This window comes from Malus sylvestris, chromosome 11 (assembly GCF_916048215.2).
Source record: "Malus sylvestris chromosome 11, drMalSylv7.2, whole genome shotgun sequence".
Taxonomy (NCBI): Eukaryota; Viridiplantae; Streptophyta; class Magnoliopsida; order Rosales; family Rosaceae; genus Malus; species Malus sylvestris.
In genome coordinates, this window is record NC_062270.1 from 41,287,717 (window position 1) to 41,308,282 (window position 20,566).

General features: G+C 38.0%; 2 protein-coding genes across 2 annotated transcripts; one reads left to right on the plus strand and one right to left on the minus strand.

The window, feature by feature from the left end:
- The first annotated feature begins 1,676 nt into the window (after positions 1-1,676).
- LOC126591329 (nibrin homolog) lies at positions 1,677-18,609 on the plus strand. The gene is made up of 14 exons (XM_050256984.1): positions 1,677-1,805; positions 2,620-2,673; positions 2,878-3,142; positions 3,423-3,511; positions 5,141-5,271; positions 6,007-6,053; positions 6,160-6,268; positions 7,460-7,546; positions 15,085-15,250; positions 16,498-16,841; positions 17,306-17,367; positions 17,461-17,562; positions 17,658-17,748; positions 18,293-18,609. The coding sequence occupies exons 1-13, from the start codon at positions 1,769-1,771 to the stop codon at positions 17,710-17,712; spliced, it is 1,548 nt and encodes a 515-aa protein (XP_050112941.1). The 5' UTR covers positions 1,677-1,768; the 3' UTR covers positions 17,713-17,748; positions 18,293-18,609.
- A 298-nt stretch (positions 18,610-18,907) lies between these two features.
- Positions 18,908-20,032, minus strand: LOC126591336 (NDR1/HIN1-like protein 6). Its single transcript, XM_050256996.1, has one exon. It carries the CDS (start codon positions 19,853-19,855, stop codon positions 19,097-19,099), a length of 759 nt encoding a protein of 252 aa, XP_050112953.1. The 5' UTR covers positions 19,856-20,032; the 3' UTR covers positions 18,908-19,096.
- Between the last annotated feature and the right edge of the window lie 534 nt (positions 20,033-20,566).

Here is a 20,566-nt window from a genome sequence, read left to right on the forward strand (position 1 = left end):
CTATTTTACCGATAAAACATGTCATGCCTCACGTGAAGGGATATTTTTGTCAATCCACTTCCTAGGGCTCGTTGGAATCAATTTGAACAAAAAAAAAACTTTTTTTTTTTTTTTGTAGCGTGGAGTCAAGTCAAGAAGAGAAAGTGAGAAGTTGATTTTGGCAAGGGTTGTTGAAGATTGAAGTGCAACATATGCAAAAATCTAGTCTTTCATTTACAATGAGTTTTCAAAATTTTTATTTTATTTTATTTTTTGTAGGGCAGCAAGTAGTGTGGTTCACCATAATTTATTCAAATATTAATTTGTCAAATTCTTATGGAGGGATTGCCGAACTGGGGCGGTACAAATCCCCAATTTTGACGCCATATTTTAGAGCCAATTTGATTCTAGCTAGCCCTATGAAGTCAATTAACGAAAATATCTCTACAAATAACATGTTTAAAGGGCAAAATAGATGGAAAGTAACACAAGTGGTAGATTCCAACAGTTAAGAGAGTTCAAGCGGTAAAACATAAGAATATTACGCACATACTTACAAGTTCAGACTGTACTTCCTCAAAAAGACCTCAATATAATTTATGCAATTTTTTGCAAAAACAAAAGTGAGAGTATATGTGTTTTAAAGTCATAGTAAAATATCTCGGTTGAGCGAGCTGGATTTCGTCCTCTAAGGCCATCTCCAATGGATCAGACTATATGGGCATATGCCATGTTTTAGCCCAAATTGAGACAAAATCCAACTCCAATGGAGGTTTGGGCCAAAAAAGGGACCCACCAAGCCAAGTTTTAGCCCTTTGGCCATCGGGTAGAGCATTGTTAGCTAGCTAGCCAGCTCGTTTGTTGGGCCCAATTTGTTAACACCCAACATTTGCATGACGTAAGCTGACGTCATGTAGTTGATGGAATTTTTTTTTTAATTTTTAGGACAAAATTAGAAAAAAATTAAAAAATTCTTATTTTTTTTCCCTATAAATACCTAAGTCATTTCTACACTATTCTCACATCCTTTTCACCATTCCATTTATCTTACCTCATGTTATTTCAATTCTTCACATTTTTTTTTTACCTAAGCCATTTAAAAAACAAACTTAATACAATTGTTGAATTAACGTCTAAGTTATTGTAGTTTTAATATGGTAATTTAATTCAATTAACCAATAAGTTAAAGAACAAACTTAAAAATAATAAATTATTGAGGGGCAAAAAAAAAAAATCCCCTTTTGATTGGAGATGATATGTAAATATAGCATGACACGGTTTATTTAAAAATAATTTTTTGAAGGGCTATAATTTTGAACGGGACTATATTTAGCCTTTTTGGTTTAAGCCATTTCCAATGGAGAGGGCTAAAAGTCTAAAAACAAAAAAATAGCATTATTTGCCCAAAACCTTATCTCGAACCGATGGCTGGCTGTAATTCTATAGAGCGCCAGACATCATGATGGTCTAATGTAGCCCCATCTTAGCCATTTTTTGAAACCTAGCTCCTCAGTTGCAATAATTAAACTAATAAATTAGAAGGGCTATATTTAGCCTCTTCGATTAAAGATGGTATAAGTATGTCTTGAAGCTGTTTATTTAATAATAATATAATTATGGATCGGGCTAGTTAGATCGGTTGGAGATAGGCCCAATAACTACAAACGAAAACGTCCAGAGGGCCGAAGGGGTGCATTTGTTCAACAGGTCGTTATTACCTTTCTCATTATAAGGCAGGCACCGGCAATCCATCGGTCATCTCCTGTAAATTCGAAATAATTCGAGAACCATGGTTTGGGGTTTCTTCCCTACCGACCCTCTCTCAGGTAACATCTCTCTCTATTTTAGTTTTCTTTTTAGCCCCGCTCATCCAGGAAATTTGAATTTGCATTTTCGATTAGAACAAATTTGTTCAAAATACTTATCAGAAATCATATGGTTCAATTTCGTAATTTTGAATGCATGTGATTTTTTTTATTCTTATAAAACTTTGAAAACTCATTGGGTATTGAACTTATAGAAACTGTTTTTGTTGAGTAACAACTTTCTTTCATTGGAGAGCCCCTTGAGTTTTGAAAACTTATAGAAAACAAGGTGTTTTTGAGTAACTTTTAAGATTTTTGTTTCCAGAAAACTGGTCTTACCAAACCACAATTTTTCTTAATCTTTTGAGAACGAATCTAAGAGTGAAGAGAAATCTGAGAGATTGGAGAGAAGAATTGGAAGAAAAAGATATTATTGTCTACTGATATGTGTTGAAACTTGAAAGAATACACACAGAGGAGGTTCTGATATTTATACCAGAATCATAATAATGATTAGATAACTAATCACCTCTTTATAATATACTAATTATAGACTAATCATAACCAATCTGGACCCTGTTACAACAGTGATTAGCTGGCAAATACGGTTATCAATTTTCAGTTTTTCACAGTATGAGCACATGTGTCTGTATCTCTTGTAGCTTCTATAGTTGTGAATGTGGATTGTGGAGTAGAAGTCATCACTGAAAAATGTGTATTTAGATGTCTCTAACCTTTCCCTCCTCAATGCTTTAGGTTCTTGTAAATCTCTATCTTTTGAATATCTTGATAAGGATTCAGTTCACATGAATATCTAACTGGCATAATCTGGCAGGTGAAGATAAATACTATATCTTTGCAAGGGGGACGTACAAAGTGGGTCGGAAAGGTATGCCAGAATTAGCTGAAATTTTTTGTGCACCAGTTCCATGAATTTCTTTTTGATGGATAAACTAGTTTCTCACCCTCCTCTAATTTCCTCTATGACATGCCCACTTGTCCAGTTCTCTTAATAATGATTGTAGTACTACGTTGTTTATATTTTCGTTGTGTCCCTTGATATTAAATCATCTAACCTTATGTAACATTGTAGGTTGTGATGTAAATATCACTAAAGATAAAGGAGTTTCTCGGGTTCATGCAGAAATAGTTGTTGATGCAATGATTGCCCCTCTTCCCCTGCAAACAAAATCTTCTATATTATCTTCCATAGTTCGAATTAGAGATTGCTCAAAATATGGAACATACATTAACAAGAACGTTACGTCAATGGAAAAGATTCATGAGTTACCCAATAGAGAAACAACGTTAAGGCAAGGAGACTTGGTTTCATTTGGAACTGGCAATGCAATCTACAGGTAATTTAACTGTTTATTTTTAGTTTACTTTCTGCATGTGTCACATTAATGAATAAAGCTGCTTTAGATTTTATATTATAATATGAAAGCATCTTTCACAACTCACTTGGTTATATTTTTTAAATCAAACTCTAACTACTGAAGGATGATACCTGATACAGCTATTTCTGTTGATAATGAACGCTATTAAATAAGAATTACACTGCAATGGTTATATATATTTTTATTTTATTTTTTTTTGCATCGATATGCTTATATCTCGTAATTTCATATCTAGCAGATTTTCCTTTGTTCCACTCATTTTCTTTGCGTGCTGCTCGGAACCAACCCAAGTGAATCACCCCCTTGAAGATAAACTTTCATCAATTGGTTAGTGATTCATGAGAGGCATACTATTTATGTGAAATTTCCAGGCACATATGCTGTTATGTTTCCTTGTCATATTTCATCTGCAAATGTCTCTAGGTTGTTTCACGTGTGCTTTCTGACAACAACAGTTAAATGTTAATGTAGAAAGTATATGTTAACATAGAAAATAGGGGTCGGGCTCTTATAATTCATTGTATTCGGATGCTTGTGCTTTTAATAATTAGGCCCGATTCTTATAGATATTGGTTTACTTTTATTACTGTTTTGAAAAATTAATCAGATAGAATATCAGCCTCGCCCTATTATTGTGGACGATAGGAAATTGTGATAATTATATAAAATAAATAGTGGTAAGACAGAAAGTGATCCAGCAGTGCACTAAAATAAAAGCACTCATACAAGATAGACTCCAGTAACCTCAAAGGAACAAAATTGCCAAAATAATGAAGGAAGAAACAACAGCTTAAAAATTAGAAGAAACTGAGGCAATAATTTGATTTTATCCCTTAAGTAATATTCTGCACTAAATTTAAAAAGTTAAGTCGTTCCTGTCTGACCAATCCATCCAAGAATATCAGTCACATTTTATCTAATACAAGACCGTTGTCTTCTTACCGGAAACTAAGGATTAGCCACCAACCAACTAAATCTGGTTACCTATCTGTAAAAGTTTATTCTGCAGTCTCAAAGAAACAGAAAACTAAGGACTAAGTGATTGGCTCTTCTGTGAAAGGGCCTCACAAGTATTCATTCTTTCAGAAACAACCATTCGAGCTAGAAATTGTTGTTTATCCCTTCCATATCACTAACAATGGCTTGAAACACTATAATCATCAATTAATATGCAAAAAGAGACTTACCAGACTTAAAAATTCACTAGACCTTCTGTCTAATATCAAGGAAGTAAGGGATGTACTTTCAATAAAAGAGGAGAGAAGACAGCTCCTCAATCTCAACACCACTCAAATTTTCTCTGAATAGATTCAATCCCGATGATGAAAAGTAAGTTATAGACATTAGATATGTTGTTTATGGCAGTCCTATAAAGAAACACTGAAGAAGTAATCCCCTCCCCTCCCTTGTCCAGATATTTATTCCTGAAACTGATCCTCTTTACATTTCAAAATAATACAAGGTTGGAAGAGAACATAACAAGATCCTGAGAAGTGTGTCTACTTGGACATTTGTCCGAACCTCTAACCACGGCTTTGGTTCCTGCTAAGATTTCAAGGACTACTATGCATTACAGTATTTTGATGATTGGTTAGGAAGAGAAGGAGGAGGAGAAAATTGGGGCGCCGGGGGGGGGGTGGGGTGGGGTGGTTATGTTCTCCGCATAAAGTTCTTGTGTGCTTAGTGGTGGATGTGCTTTTTGGGGTTGGAGTGGTGATTTTGTTGAAACTTGAAAGTCTAATGAAACACATTTAAAGGTCTATTCCTTGATGCATTTTGGTGTTATGGTTGGAGTGGAATAGGAGAGCTTCCAATATCTTTACACGTATTTCTTCCTTTATTTGCTTTCCTCATGGTTTTTTGGTTTAGCAGCATTTGAATCTAACTGAGTGATGTGTGCTTGCCTAATTATTAGAGTGATGTTGTGGTGGTTGCTAACTATTGTGCTTTCATTAGGTGCTCATGTCACTTATCATCTAAATCAGGAGTGCACACATGTACTTGTTGACCAACTCATGCCAGTGAAAGAAGATATAGTAGATGCTATTGTGGCGAAGAAACCTATTGTTCTTGGTAGTTGGGTTGAGGTGGGCCAATGTTCAGATCATGCATTGCTATTCTTGAGTGAATTGTGCTTCAAGTTGTTGAATATATATATATTTTAAAATCTTTGACTGGTTTCTCGTGATACATGTGTATTATAATGGCTTGGTAGAACTTGCTTTGTCTTCTATGTTTCATCTGTTATCATATTTCTGGTGCTTACAAAAGTTTAAATGAGAAAAGCGGAATGAAGAGGATATAATGGGGGTCTGTGCCTCACTTAGTCAATTACGTAATCTTATTCAGTGAGATATCCTTGTTGCATAACATAATAATCAAGGCTTCTATTAACGAAGGGGACCTTGTAACTGTCGCCTTGCTTAAGATATGCTTTTAAGAAATAAGACTCATTTTAGTCTTAATTACTGTGATCTAGAAAATTGTGATACAAAATGTATGAGGCTCTTTATGCTTTGAGGATGAATCAAATATAATAGATCTTAAGGGGATTGTAGAGTTCTTCCTGTACTTTTTTCTTTCTTTTATGTTTTGTATATATTATCCCACATTGTTGGCATTTTTGAAATGAGCACTAGTATCAGAACATCATCAAAAAGTACTAATTTTCTTAAGTGGAAATTCACACATATAATATAATAGTATAATACATTTTGTTTGTACCTAAACCTAGAACTATTTAGAACTAAGTTGGTGGGAAATTCTTCATAGCATAGTTTATTCCTATTTTCTATTGTTACTGATTGCTGCCATTTATTTAGTTTCTTGCAGAAAAAAACATTCGCAATGAGCTTCCTGGGTGTGAATCGTGAGTGTTAATTATGATCTAGTTTTGGATTTAACTTCATTGAGTTCCTTGTAGATTAGCAATGGTTGTTCTGATAAAAGTATGCTTTCATCTATCCTGTAATCAGCTTTGCTCCAACACTAACAGTGGAAGGAGTATCAGTCAAACTTACAGATCCGAAAACTCGTGAAAACTGTTTAGAAGGATACACATTTTTGTTGGACTCCAAACCTGTGGTAAAAGTTTTGACTCCCTTAATTTTTTTAGAATATTCAATTTTATATTACTTTTGCTGAAATCTAACAAGTTTAACTTTTATTAGTGGTTCGAAATGCATGAAGTTTCATCACTTTTTATATTAGAGAAATTTTTTAAATGTTCACAACTGTGCATTCAGCTGTTGACAAACTGATAACCAAACACAGATTAGTATGCAGACTCCGCACCGAAAGTTTTATTACTACAGTATGATTTGTAGAAGTTGTAAATTGTTTCATGCAGATTTAATGAATTTTTTGTTGCTCTCTCCAATCCATATATTAATGTCGGGTGAAGTCCAACGACATCCCCTAAGATTGACTTATTTCGCTCAGACCCCTAAAGTTTCATTAATTCCATTAATACCCTATATTGTTCACACCTCTTAATTCTTACTAACAGTCAAAGGGCACGAGAGGCATTTTGGTTAAAAAAATTAAATAAGAAACCCATGTTCTCTAAACCTAAACCTGAATTCAGAAATCGATAAATAAAATTGAAAGATTGAAGGCAGTAGGCACCTGCAATGGAGGTGTTGAAATGAGAAATAAATGCATCCCTGGACACTGAAAAGCAAGAAAGGAAGAGGAGGTACATGATCTTTTACTGGAAACGGCTGTGATCTATTGCGTTATGTCAGTGGCGGACACTGGAGACTGACGAAGGACGGTTGAACAGAATAACATGCACTGGGTGAGGTGATGAGGACAGAGAGCCTGAGCAGTGTCCAACTCAGGACTTTGAGTTAAATTTACGTTTTTGCATTTTTCCTTACAGAGTTGATTTAGTATTTTCAGATTTCATCCAGAGTTCATTTTTTTGTTTTAAGGAAATGATTTTTGTTAGAAACAAAAAAAAGTTCTTGCTTAATTATGTTCTGGTGGGTTAAATTTTTCCTTTTGTCTTTCAAATTTAGTTAAAAGGCATATTCTGTTAATAATCACCATCAGCAGAGGTTGTCATGTCATCAGAATTACTGAAACCTGAGGGGTGCGAGTAGAATAAATGAAAACCTTTGTGGGGGTCTACATGAACATCACCCATTTATGTCTTACAGTACTTTTGTGCTTTTACAAAATAAATCCATATTTGAATTCTCAATTCTTGTGTGTAGAGTAAATTGAAATGATTGCACAATATGCTAATCTATATATTTTGTGCTTTTACAGTATAAATTCATGGATCGCTTGTGGTCCTTACTGGAAGTGAGTGGTGCAAAGATTCTTTCCATTGATGGGTTTAATTTGAAGAGCCAAGTATGATTCTCTGTTTTACAATATCTCTACATTTTTGCACGAACATTTTTTTAAGTTCCCTTTGCAAATTAAGATGTCTGCTTTAGTTATATATATATATATAATTTTTTTTTTTTCTTCGTCTGTATTTAAAGTTCTTATATAAGAAAAATTCTCTCTACATAGTAACATTACCAATTTTTTTTATCATTTGTGTGTTATTAGCTGGTTGACTCTTGATTTATTTGTTTTATAGAAGTGTTAAAATGTGATATTTGATTCTTGATTTACTTTGATGTGTGGATTTAAAATCTGATATTTGGACTCCTCAGTTTAAATTTTTTTGCACAAAACGAGAGTTTTAGTTTTTATTTTGTTTAAATAAAATAGACAAGAGAATTCTACACTTGAAAGATTATGGATATGTATGTGGTATTTCCCAATTTTTATCAACTAAAATGCACTGGCTTTTTTGGTTGTTGGGATATTTGGTGTTTTGGTGAGAGACGAACGCCAAACTAATGAAATATTCAAGAAAAGGCTAGGGTCACATCTTTATGTGAAAGAGTGAGGTGTTGGCTTCTTTATAGGCATCTGTATCTGTTCTTTTTACAGATGTTCGTTTACTTTCTTAATTTGGATATGGGGCAGCTGTAAGTTGTTCCTATGGTCCTTTCTAGTTAGAGAGATGACTGCCGTTTGTTTTCCTGGATGTAATAGGTTTAGCTTTTTAGAGTGATGTAGGACAAGATATGTGTCAATTCTAACGAAGAAGTATAAAGAAAATAAAATGTTTCAAATTCTAAATAACAAGAATTATAGTTGAGAAATATTGGATTCAATCGATATGGTATACCATGAGCTCGTCGTGTTCTAAGGCCATCCGAAGTCGTTTAGGCTTCCAAAACAGAGTCTAAAGGTTTGTAATAAAAATCGGACCTTTACATCCGATTAATGTTTAATTAAGGTTGTTTTAATTCCTAGAGTCCTTTAAGTTGTTCCAAGCGGTTGCAATCTTTTATTTAAGTTGTTGGATGTAACAATTGTATTCATTCAATCATTAATCAATTTTTAACCTTTAGGATTTCTCTCAATTTTCGGGTGGACTCCAGACTTTGTTCTGCTAGGGATTACATTGGTAACCCTTTGATTGCTTCATGCTGCGTCATAGAGCTTGGGCCAGATTGTGGAGCTCTTGTGGTTTAGGGTTTAGGGTTTAGGGTTTGTAACAGTTGATATTCAATTGCAATTGGATAACACTACACAAATACGTAGAAAAACACAAACATTAATGTTATTAGTTCACCACTGGACCTCGATATATAGGTTTTATACCATGAACCACTTTACCATATGGGCTTAGGAATCTGTATATATTGAAAAGCAATTTGTGGTGGGTTGTTGGAGGAGTTGGCTTGACAAATATCTGATAAATAGAAAGGGATTTGTGGTGGTAGTATGGATTAATAAGTTAATTTATTAAGAAAAGTTGAGGGAGACAAGAGGAGAGAACAAAAAAAATATCACAAGGCTTTTCTAGTTACTTACATTTAGAAGTGTGTGTGTGAAAATCCAACAAATTGTATTATTACAATTGTTTACCGAACTGTGTTCCCGTCACACTAGACAATGGTCTTTACTTGGAAAAGAAAAAGATCTCAACATTACCATTGTGATTAACCGAGCACTACACCTAACCCTCACCAGCATATTTCCCAACCTTTTCAAAAAATATCACAAAGCTTGACAAATATTTGGCTTGACAAATATAAAAAGCATCGGTACATTTAGAAGTGAACCATGAAATTGTAAGAATTGTTTCATAGAGAGACAACAGAATATTTTCAGTGTAGTTTTAGTTTTAGGCTTGAAGAAACAAGAGGGCACATTGGCATGAGTCCAGCAAGTACTAGCCAAGGCCAAATGGATTAATAAGTTAATTTATTAGGACAAGTTGAGGGAGACAAGAGGAGAGAACAAAAAAAATATCACAAACTGATTAATCCATTGGGCCACAGGGCACGTACTAATCACTTGTATTATGACACTTGGTGTACTACTGAAACAGTGTTCAAATCCAGACAGTGAGTGTCATCTTCTCTGGATAAAATTCATTTAGCTGTATAGTGAGTTTGGTTGCCTTACAGTTCTTTCAACATTTACTGCCATATACAACAACAACAACAACAACAACAAAGCCTTTTCCCACTAAGTGGGGTCGGCTATATGAATCCTAGAACGCCATTGCGCTCATTTGTGTCATGTCCTCCGTTAAATCCAAGTACTCAAGTCTTTTCTTAGGGTCTCTTCCAAAGTTTTCCTAGGTCTTCCTCTACTCCTTCGGCCCCGAACCTCTGTCCCGTAGTCACATTTTCGAACCGGAGCGTCAGTAGGCCTTCTTTGCACATGTCCAAACCACCGGAACCGATTTTCTCTCATATTTCCTTCAATTTTGGCTACTCCTACTTTACCTCGGATATCCTAATTCCCAATCTTATCCTTTCTTGTGTGCCCATACATCCCACGAAGCATCCTCATCTCCGCTACACCCATTTTGTGTACGTTGATGCTTCACCGCCCAACATTCTGTGCCATACAACATCGCTGGCCTGATTGCCGTCCTATAAAATTTTCCCTTGAGCTTCAGTGGCCTACGACGGTCACACAACACGCCGGATGCACTCTTGCACTTCATCCATCCAGCTTGTATTCTATGGTTGAGATCTCCATCTAATTCTCCGTTCTCTTGCAAGATAGATCCTAGGTAGCGAAAACGGTCACTTTTTGTGATCTTCGCTAGATTGCTCCGGTCATTAGTGTGGATAAGTATATAAATGGATAGAGATAGGAAAGCAAACACAAGATGTACGTGGTTCACCCAGATTGGCTACGTCCACGGAATAGAGGAGTTCTCATTAATTGTGAAGGGTTTACACAAGTACATAGGTTCAAGCTCTCCTTTAGTGAGTACAAGTGAATGATTTAGTACAAATGACATTAGGAAATATTGTGGGAGAATGATCTCGTAGCCACGAAACTTCTAAGTACCGGAGTGTGGTATCGTCTTGACTTGCCTTATCTGTCTCATAGGTAGATGTGGCATCTTCTCTAGAAGTACTCTTCCTCCATCCAGGGGTGGTATCTGTAACTGGTGGAGATGCACAAGGTAATGTATCAATTTCACTTGAAGCTTACTTGTAGTTTCATGCTTGGTCAAGCGAGATACAAACCATGTAGTAGGAGTCCCCCAAGTCGCCGAGCTGGGGGATCTGCTGAAAGAGGTGACAGACAAGGTAAGCAATCAGAGCTCCGGCTGATTGTTCACATGCTCCCTATCTTGCAGGCAGCATGAAGGATAAAGAGAAGAAAAATGAGGAGAGATGATATGGGATACTTTTGCTTTTGAAGAAGTAACTTTCCACAGGCTTATTCTTGAACTGGGCTGGAGGGTTTTCTGGTTTCCTCCAGAGTATAAGGCCGACTGAAGAATTTGAGGGTCAAAACAAGTCCATCAAATCTATAGTACGTTCGACCCTGCTGATATGGGATACTTTTGCTTTTGATAGAGTAGTGGATGTATCGACACGTGTGCTGTTACGCTTGTCTCCACATGCTTCCTTGTATCCTTCTCACTTGCCCTATCTGTTCCTCAGGCAGATGCGGTATCTTCCCTGGAAGCATAAGATGTTGAAGATGAGTACTCGAGAGCAATGACAGGTAAGTAATCAGGTAAGGGGTTCCAGGCAGTCAGTTCCTGGCTGGAAGCTTGATTCCAAGTGTTGACTGATTGCTCTCTTTCTCCTTGTCTTGCAGGTAAGAACAAGGCCAAAGGAAAAGACAGGGAAAAAGCATGATATGGGATACTCTTGCTTTTAACCCTAATGATATGAGATATTCTTGCTCTAGTATAGCTTGTTTACAGAGGTATTATCGGGGGGAAAGAAAGCTGAATATTTCGAAAGGCTTTGTTGGGAGTGCCCTCTCAGATAAGAGAAAGGGTTGAGCATTTTTGCAGGTCTGCCTGTCCGTTAGGGATGGAAGTCGACATATATTGGAGTCTCCCTAACATCAAGTAATAATGCTATTCCTTTACCCTGCTTGGTTATAGCACGGTAGTGGGAGCTGCCAGCTTCACAGGTTTTAATTCTGTCAGAGCACTTTGAAAAAGTGGTTTGTGGTATCTGGAAAGCTGATGTTGCGTGTGAAGATTACAGACCTGTCGGGGGTCTGGCTCTCGAGATTCGGAGAACGATGCCTCTTCGATTTTTGAGAAAGCAATCCTGCTGGGGGTCTGGCTCTCGAGATTCGGAGAGCGGTGTCTCTTCGATTTTTGAGAAAGTAATCATGTTGGGAGTCTGGCTCTCGAGATTCGGAGGGCCGTGCCTCTTCGATTTTGGAGCAAGCAATCTTGTTGGGAGTGTTTTCTCGAATGTGAGTAAAGGTTGGGCATGTTTGCTAGTCTACCTTGCCACGAAGCACAGAGGTTGACACACAGGGACTTTCCAATTATCCAGCAGTGGTACTGTTCCTTTACCCTCTCTTCGATTTTGAGAAAGTAATCATGTTGGGAGTCTGGCTCTCGAGATTCGGAGGGCGGTGCCTCTTCGATTTTGGAGCAAGCAATCTTGTTGGGAGTGTTTTCTTGAATGTGAGTAAAGGTTGGGCATGTTTGCTAGTCTACCTTGCCACGAAGCACAAAGGTTGACACACAGGGACTTTCCAATTATCCAGCAGTGGTACTGTTCCTTTACCCTCTCTTCGATTTTTGAGAAAGTAATCATGTTGGGAGTCTGGCTCTCGAGATTCGGAGGGCGGTGCCTCTTCGATTTTGGAGCAAGCAATCTTGTTAGGAGTGTTTTCTCGAATGTGAGTAAAGGTTGGGCATGTTTGCTAGTCTACCTTGCCACGAAGCACAGAGGTTGACACACCGGGACTTTCCAATTATCCAGCAGTGGTACTGTTCCTTTACCCTTTTGGGTAATAATATGGTAGCTAGACCTTCAAAATTTATGTGTCTAAACTTTGTTAGTGTTGTTTCTTTGCAATTCTTTTACCCTTCTTGGTCAGAGCGATGTAGTGGGAGCTGCAAGCTTCACGTGTCTCAACTTTGTCAGAGAACTTTGGCAAAGTTATCTGTGGTACCCATGAGCTACTGTTGCGTGTGGGAAGTGGGTGATTGAACAGTACGATTCATGTGCTTTCTACTTCGCCAGAAATCTTCGACAGAATGCCCATAATTTCCGCAAAGCTGAGTGTGCGTGTGACAGGTGCTGACAAGGCTAGAAAAGTAGGTGCCTCTTCGATTTCTGAAATCGGCCCTCGTGGTCTCTGAGCAGCCCAGCTTTTGAGAAAGCAAGCCTCTTCGATTTCTGAGATCGGCCTTTGTGGTCTTTGAGCAGCCCAGCTTTTGAGAAAGCAAACACCTCTTCGATTTCTGAGATCGACCCTCGTGGTCTCTGAGCAGCCCAACTTTTGAGAAAGCAAACGCCTCTTCGATTTCTGAGCAGGCGCCTCTTCGATTTCTGAAGCTTCGTCGAGTGCAGATTTTTATAGGGGCTGACATTAAGTTCCAAAGCACACTTGAATATCCACCAGTAGAAGCTCCATTCTTGCACTTCTAAGATCTTGATTTGTCCGACCTCTTCTCTCTTCAACACCTTTGAAAATGTCTGGCCCCTCCGACCGTCGTTTTGACTTGAACCTTGTTGAAGAGGCAGCCCCGCCTTCTCCAGACAACATATGGCGCCCATCCTTCGTCTCCCCTACTGGTCCTCTTACCGTTGGGGATTCCGTGATGAAGAATGATATGACCGCTGCGGTAGTGGCCAGGAACCTTCTCACTCCCAAAGATAACAAACTACTTTCCAAACGGTCTGATGAGTTGTCTGTTAAGGATTCTCTGGCTCTCAGTGTTCAGTGTGCAGGTTCTGTGTCTAATATGGCCCAACGCCTATTTGCTCGAACCCGCCAAGTTGAATCATTGGCGGCTGAAGTGATGAATCTCAAACAGGAGATTAGAGGGCTCAAGCATGAGAATAAACAGTTGCACCGACTCGCACATGACTATGCTACAAACATGAAGAGGAAGCTTGACCAGATGAAGGAATCTGATGGTCAGGTTTTACTTGATCATCAGAGATTTGTGGGTTTGTTCCAAAGGCATTTATTGCCTTCGTCTTCTGGGGCTGTACCGCGTAATGAAGCTCCAAATGATCAATCTCTGATGCCTCCTCCTTCTAGGGTTTTGTCCAGTACTGAGGCTCCGAATGATCCCCCTCCGGTGCCTTCTCTTTCTGGGGCTCTACCGACTGCTGAGACTTCTCCTAAGCAACCTTTGTGAAGGCTCCCTCTTGTTTGTTTATTTTGACTCAAGTATATGTACATATTTGTAACTTATCGGGGATATCAATAAATAAGCTTTCCTTCATTTCAACGTATTGTGTTAAATACACCAAAGCCTTCTTCGCTAAGTTCTTTGAATTTTCTTTTGTTGAAGCTTGTATGTTGAAGCTTTGTGAGTGGAGCATATAGGTTGAGGTAGTGTTCCCTTAATTTCCCGAGTGAGGAAAACTTCTCGGTTGGAGACTTGGAAAATCCAAGTCACTGAGTGGGATCGGCTATATGAATCTTAGAACGCCATTGTGTTCTGTCCTGTGTCATGTCCTCCGTTAGATCCAAGTACTCTAAGTCTTTTCTTAGGGTCTCTTCCAAAGTTTTCCTAGGTCTTCCTCTGCCCCTTCGGCCCTGAACCTCTGTCCCATAGTCGCATCTTCTAATCGGAGCGTCAGTAGGCCTTCTTTGCACATGTCCAAACCACCGTAACCGATTTTCTCTCATCTTTCCTTCAATTTCGGCTACTCCTACTTTACCCCGGATATCCTCATTCCTAATCTTATCCTTTCTCGTGTGCCCACACATCCAACGAAGCATCCTCATCTCCGCTACACCCATTTTGTGTACGTGTTGATGCTTCACCGCCCAACATTCTGTGCCATACAGCATCGCCGGCCTTATTGCCGTCCTATAAAATTTTCCCTTGAGCTTCAGTGGCATACGGCGGTCACACAACACGCCGGATGCACTCTTCCACTTCATCCATCCAGCTTGTATTCTATGGTTGAGATCTCCATCTAATTCTGCCTTCTTTTGCAAGATAGATCCTAGGTAACGAAAACGGTCGCTCTTTGGTATTTCTTGATCTCCGATCCTCACCCTTTACTGCCATATAACAGTTCATATTTAATTTTCAAATTTGAGTGACTCATCTGCTTTGGTCTGTATGAAAGATTTAAAATATTAACCAGTTTTCAGTGTTTATCTGTTGCTTTCTGTATTCATGGCATTTTGGCCAAGGTAATAAGGTTCATGCTTCCTATGTACTTAGGCTTGTAATTTATGGCATCATTTTATTGACTTTTAAAATCTTGAAGATTAACTCTTCATCCTTCTTTACAAATAATGCCTTAAACCCAATTTTGTCATATGGAACATGGCTTGTGTGATATTACATTTTGGCTTCTTTTTTTTTCTGAATCTTTTTAATGTATATTCTCTTTCAGAGCTCACTTTGTGGAGAAAATGATCGTGTTGTATGTGTTATCCCAGAACGATTATCAGATGCTGGGTTAAATAAGCTTGGTTCACTTTTAAGAGTGAATGAGATTGGGTTAATATGTGCCATTTTAAATGGACGGTTGGATACATCTATGTTAAAGTCACCTTGTGGTAAGTATTCTTGTTATCTGTTTTATAAATGTGCCCAACTGATTGACTCAAATAGTACTATGCATTGTGTTACTGGTACTTATGAAAGATTTACTTACATCGTCATACTAGATTGGTTGCTCTGCCTAACTGTGACAAGGACAAAAGATTTTGGGAGATCATGAATCTGTAATTGTTTAGATTATGCACTGTCTAGTTATTTATATTAACAGATAAACATGTAGATCCTCTATCTTTAATAGATAGCAATCTTGCTTGACGAAAATGTGCATTTACTTCCATTCAATTTCTATTGAAGTGATAAGAGAAATAGGAGTTTCACTTGGGGATGCACTCTGGCTCATAAGGCCACTAGTCTTTTCCCTTGAGATTGCACTCTCTTTCGACATAAATCTGAAATAACACAACCTCTGAAATCAAAACTCCAGTTCAAAGGGTACAGATATGCAGCTAATACACCTAGTTGTGTTATTTTCAGACTTATTTCACTAGCCTTGCCCCATGTGACCAAATTCTCTTTTGACATAGTGAAATAATATAGTGACTAAAGATGATCAGATTGGTTTAAGAACAGAGATTACATTCCCTTCACAAGTAATGTCTACTGTCACAAAAGATGATTTGACAATACAATGATACCCTTTAACAATAATAGAAGATTTTTTTTTTTTTTTGAAGTAATAACAAAGCGGACTATAGTTCTGACAGTTTGGACCGAGTAGCTAGACATTTATGAAGCTTGGCCTTCTGGAAGAAATATTTTGCACGGAAGTTTCAAAGTCATATATCTTAATTAAGCCTTTTTCTTTTGAGTTCTAAGTACATTTCTGAAGCGATTTCGGTGTAGAAAAGTTTGTAGTACTATCCTTTCTGAAATAGCTGTGCCCATTATGCCTTCAATCATATGGATCAAGAGACATGCGGTTTCCTTAACTACAAAGATTTAATGGGTATTTATATATGTGGCTTGTGCTGTTTCTAGAAACCAGTGAAACCTTTATCTGTTCCAAGAGAATGCCAAATCCTTCTAGATTACCTAGCTCTCACCTTATTTGTAGCAGACAATGTCACTAAAATAAAACTACTTAGCCACTTTTCTCTTTCCTGTGAGTACTCTTTGTATGACTTCTACACTTTCTATTTTCATTGAAGTGCGAGTATTATCTACTAGTGAGATGCAAGTGTGTGTGTGTGTGTGTGTGTGTTCTTCTGCAAGGCAGTGTACATGAATCTTTGTTGTTTTGCAGTAGTTGTATCATCTTCATGCTCCACAGATGAAACTGTGGTAGCTGATTCTGATGCAGAAGAAATGGCCACTTCAGTTCTGGCAACTTCATCTGTTGGGACCAAAGGAGTTGTTGAAACTGTACCCCGTGAAATCTCCATGAGTTATGCAGCTATCAAATCTGAGGATAACTATGTCATGAGCTTTAGACGAAGTAGTGACATGGGAGGCAAGCTTGACGAGTCTGAAAGTGGAATTGCAGATATTATTTATAGCCAAGATTTGATTGTGCGAAATACAAGCCTACCTTGTGCCATTGTTACTACTGCAAACAACAGAGTTGTAAATTTCAAACGGTTCAGAAAGGTAATGCTCTAATCTTTCTCAGTTCCATATGGTTATTGGGTAATGGGTAGTGATATGAGCCAAACCCTTTAGCTCATACACTGGCCTGTCAAGAGATGGTGCATTATCAACTTCTGAATAAACCTGGTGTATGTTGAGGTTTCAATCTGTGCTAATCTTTTAATTTTATGTTTTGGCTTGTTGAGACAAAATACATCATTAGATCCTGTTCAGTTTGGGATTTTACTGATTTATGCAGCAGTTAAATCAATCCCATATATTAGATAAGCCCATTAGTGTTTGGCTTATATGTGAAAAAGGCTGTCCAAGGTTCTTCATGTTATGGGAAAAAGGATTATGCAGATTATGTTTACTGTGTGTTTTTTTAAGTACACTGATTTATAACAGAAATGAATACAATTGTCTCGATATTTTGGATTTTGAAAGACCCTATGTTCTATCTCCACTCCAAATTGGAATTGCAGACAAATACTCGATCCGGGAATAGCTTCAGCAGACTTATTCCATTCTTGAAGTCCCCATATAAGTAAGATCCATTTTATCAAGCCTATCCAACTTATTTATGATGTTTAGAGTATCATCAGGTTACCCTTATCTATTCTTTGTTTCTTGATGATAGGGATTCTGAATATGGGAGTGAGGAAATGGTAGAGTCTGTGAAAGAAGAGAAAAGGAGAAAGCAAATGGAAGCCATTTCTGAAGAGTTATTCAGTAATGAAGCGTATTGCTCTCTCTCTCTCTCTCTCTCTCTCTCTCTCTCTCTCGCCAACAGAAGAGGATATGCCTGAGAACTTACCATCTGTTTCAATGATATAGGGGTCGTCGTCGCCGTGTAGCTGGTTCTCTTCGTGGGATTCTTACTCATGGTTAACAATGGTGAACTCCTAACTCGAAAGAGAGCAGAAAGGTAAAATGTTATCTTGAATTGCTAAATAGGTGTATGTATGCATTGTGTCTATGTGCACACATTTTAGGTAGGATTAATTGATTTTTGGTGATGGCAAGTGCCTTCGCCCATGAGCGGTAGGTCTCGGGTTCGAGACTTGGGAGCAGCCTCTCCATAAATGGGGGTAAGGCTAGCCGACATTCACCTCTCCCAGACCCTGCGTAAAGCGGGAGCCTTGTGTACTGGGTACGACCTTTATATAACTTATGGGATTTGTTTTTTGCAATTCAGTCGGTAGATTTAATGCACTGTATCATGCACAAATTTGAAGCCCATTTGATATTGGCAGCAATTCTATTTAAACTTGTTTAGTTGTTGACTAAAATTGCTATATCTAATATGATGTTGATTATCTTGAATTAATTTATTTATGGTAATCTCTAAGAAGGCAGTGTGACAACATGGCATGCTATATTATTAAGAGAAAAAATGTTAGTAGATTGGAAGCGATCTTAGAGACTGTAACGGTCCACAGTCTACTTAGAAAAAAATTGCAATTCTGCAGGAAAAGCTATCACAGCAGCAAACCACACAACTAAATGCATGCAGGAGTCATAGATAGTTCTCCCAAGCAATGTACAATTATAAATGAGGACCAGCAGGCAAGTTTGATCTGGCCAACGGTCATTGGCGCTTTTATTCACTTTCTGGTATATACTTTGCTGATATCAAAATTGATATCCTGAAATGGATGTGCATGTTGATTATATGACTATACGAGAAAATAATACTATACCATTGTGCTCTTTTTGTTCCTGGAACGTGATTTGTTTTAATTTTTAAGATTTTTGTTTTTGTTAAAGGAAATGTGCTTTGATGTGAGAGTATGTTTCAGGTGGATTTATGATTTACAAAATAAAATTTATGGATTTTTACTAGAGACTGGTAGGTGTAGTTGTAACAGCAGTACATAGTGCGATAGGTTGTTGCCGGTTGCCTGCCACCATGACAGAAACCATGACACACCAAGGGAATGTACTATCCAAACCATTTATAAGGTACTCATGAATAGCTTATTTATTTGAACTTTAATTAATGAATAAACAGGGAAATAATCAATAAATTATACCTGAATTTGAAAGAATACAACTATATACACGGAAAATTACAAATCCGCTAGTGTGGAAAAATTCGAAAAATCTTTATTAATGGAGAAAAGAAATGTGATATTACCAATAATAGAGAGCTTGCGCCTGTGGGACATCAATAGAAGACGCGCGCTCTAGCTATGAGCCTATGCCCTATTTATGAAATGTAATGTATTAATTAATTAAAAGAATACAACAACAACAACAAACACAAGTAAATATTACAGCCTAATCCCCCGGAACTTGCAACTACTGCTTTGAATTCTAATATCATTATTTTCCGAAAGACTGTCCACCAGCAACCTGCACCTGACCAAGAAGAAGATCTTTGGGAGCTTCAAGCTGCCGAGTTTAATCTTTACAGGTTGTCTGACCCTGAGAGTGAGCGGAACATTACCTGTCTGTTGCTGCTGTTGTTGGAGAGTGGCCAGCAGGCCGCTGGCATCTTGGGTTTGTCCGGTCAATGTAACCAGGAGTTGTGTGGTGTTGCGGTGACCCTGGTAGAATTTTGGCAAAGCTCCTTCACAAAGCTTGGTGCGTGTGTAAAACACGCTTAAGCGGCTACCACCTTCATAGTAAATACCGATCTTCTTGTTGGGGTTTCGTGCAGTGATGCTCACGTCGAAAGTAGAATACAAGCTCTGATCGGTGCTAACATTGAACTGGGTTATTTGCAATTGGTCCACCGAATATTTTGGAAGCTTTGGTCGGAACACGAGGTATATAATTCCACCAGTGATCGCAATGACCACCACTTGGAGCACGAGCAGGCATACAATCCAACAGAGGCACCTGCAGCAACAACTTCTCTTCTTGTGAATGGGTGGTGGGGAGTGCATCACTGGAAAGGTACGTCGTAAAGGAGGATCACTTCCATCCGACTTAGAAGCTCCCCTTGGTACCAAGGGTACCTCAGCTGCTGCATGTGGTGCCTCAACATCTCGATCAAGTACTGGATGAATCTTTTGGTGATCTGCCATTTAGTTCAACCTACGTATGTACGACCCTATGTATATATCTAGCAACAAAGATTTGATCAGCGAGAGAGAAGATTTTTGGGGTCTGATAATTATAGAGAAAGAAGTAGTTCAGCGAGCGAAGATTTCCTTCTTTTGCTTGTATTAATCTGATGTTATATAGGCTGCTTGGACGGACTTTCAAGGCTACAACTTAGAAGAGTCGTATACATCACACGATTGAAATTTGAAGCTTCTTTTTTTGACTTTGTAGGCGCCTTTGTATCTTTATTTATTAGGGAGGTCTTACCTGCGCCTCTATAGTGCTAATATTCAACAAACATACGTGTGTATGCAAAATCGACGACTTTAAGTTCCCCGAACCTTCTTGCTTTTCTTATTTTTAAAGCAATGTTCACGCGTCTGATAAAACTCCAAGCGTTAAATGGACACCTTTCTTTCTAGAAGACATTAAAAATAAAAACAAAAAGAGAGAAAGACCTTAACATCCAATCCCATTCCGGGGAGTAGAATCTCCGCCTAAAGTTAAAGATATGATCATATGAACCAGTAAACCCAACGATGTAGACAGTTGAGCAAAAGTCAGATTTAGCCTCTTTCTTAATTTTCTTTTTAAAATGAGTAATGGTTTAGGGTGATGGGATCACCAGCGGTAGGGAGGTAACCGGTGTCGGAGTGGGGCGGCTGATGGGGTTAGAGTGGGGGTAAAGATGG

What these genes read in the sequence shown, in the direction of transcription:
- LOC126591329 (XM_050256984.1), top strand. Translation starts at nt 1,769, where the DNA reads ATGGTTTGGGGTTTCTTCCCTACCGACCCTCTCTCAG. An exon ending in GTACAAAGTGGGTCGGAAAG is followed by an intron (nt 2,674 to 2,877) that starts GTATGCCAGAAT and finishes GTAACATTGTAG; the next exon opens with GTTGTGATGTAAATATCACT. An exon ending in TGTTGGACTCCAAACCTGTG is followed by an intron (nt 6,269 to 7,459) that starts GTAAAAGTTTTG and finishes GTGCTTTTACAG; the next exon opens with TATAAATTCATGGATCGCTT.
- LOC126591336 (XM_050256996.1), bottom strand. Translation starts at nt 19,855, where the DNA reads ATGGCAGATCACCAAAAGATTCATCCAGTACTTGATCGAGATGTTGAG.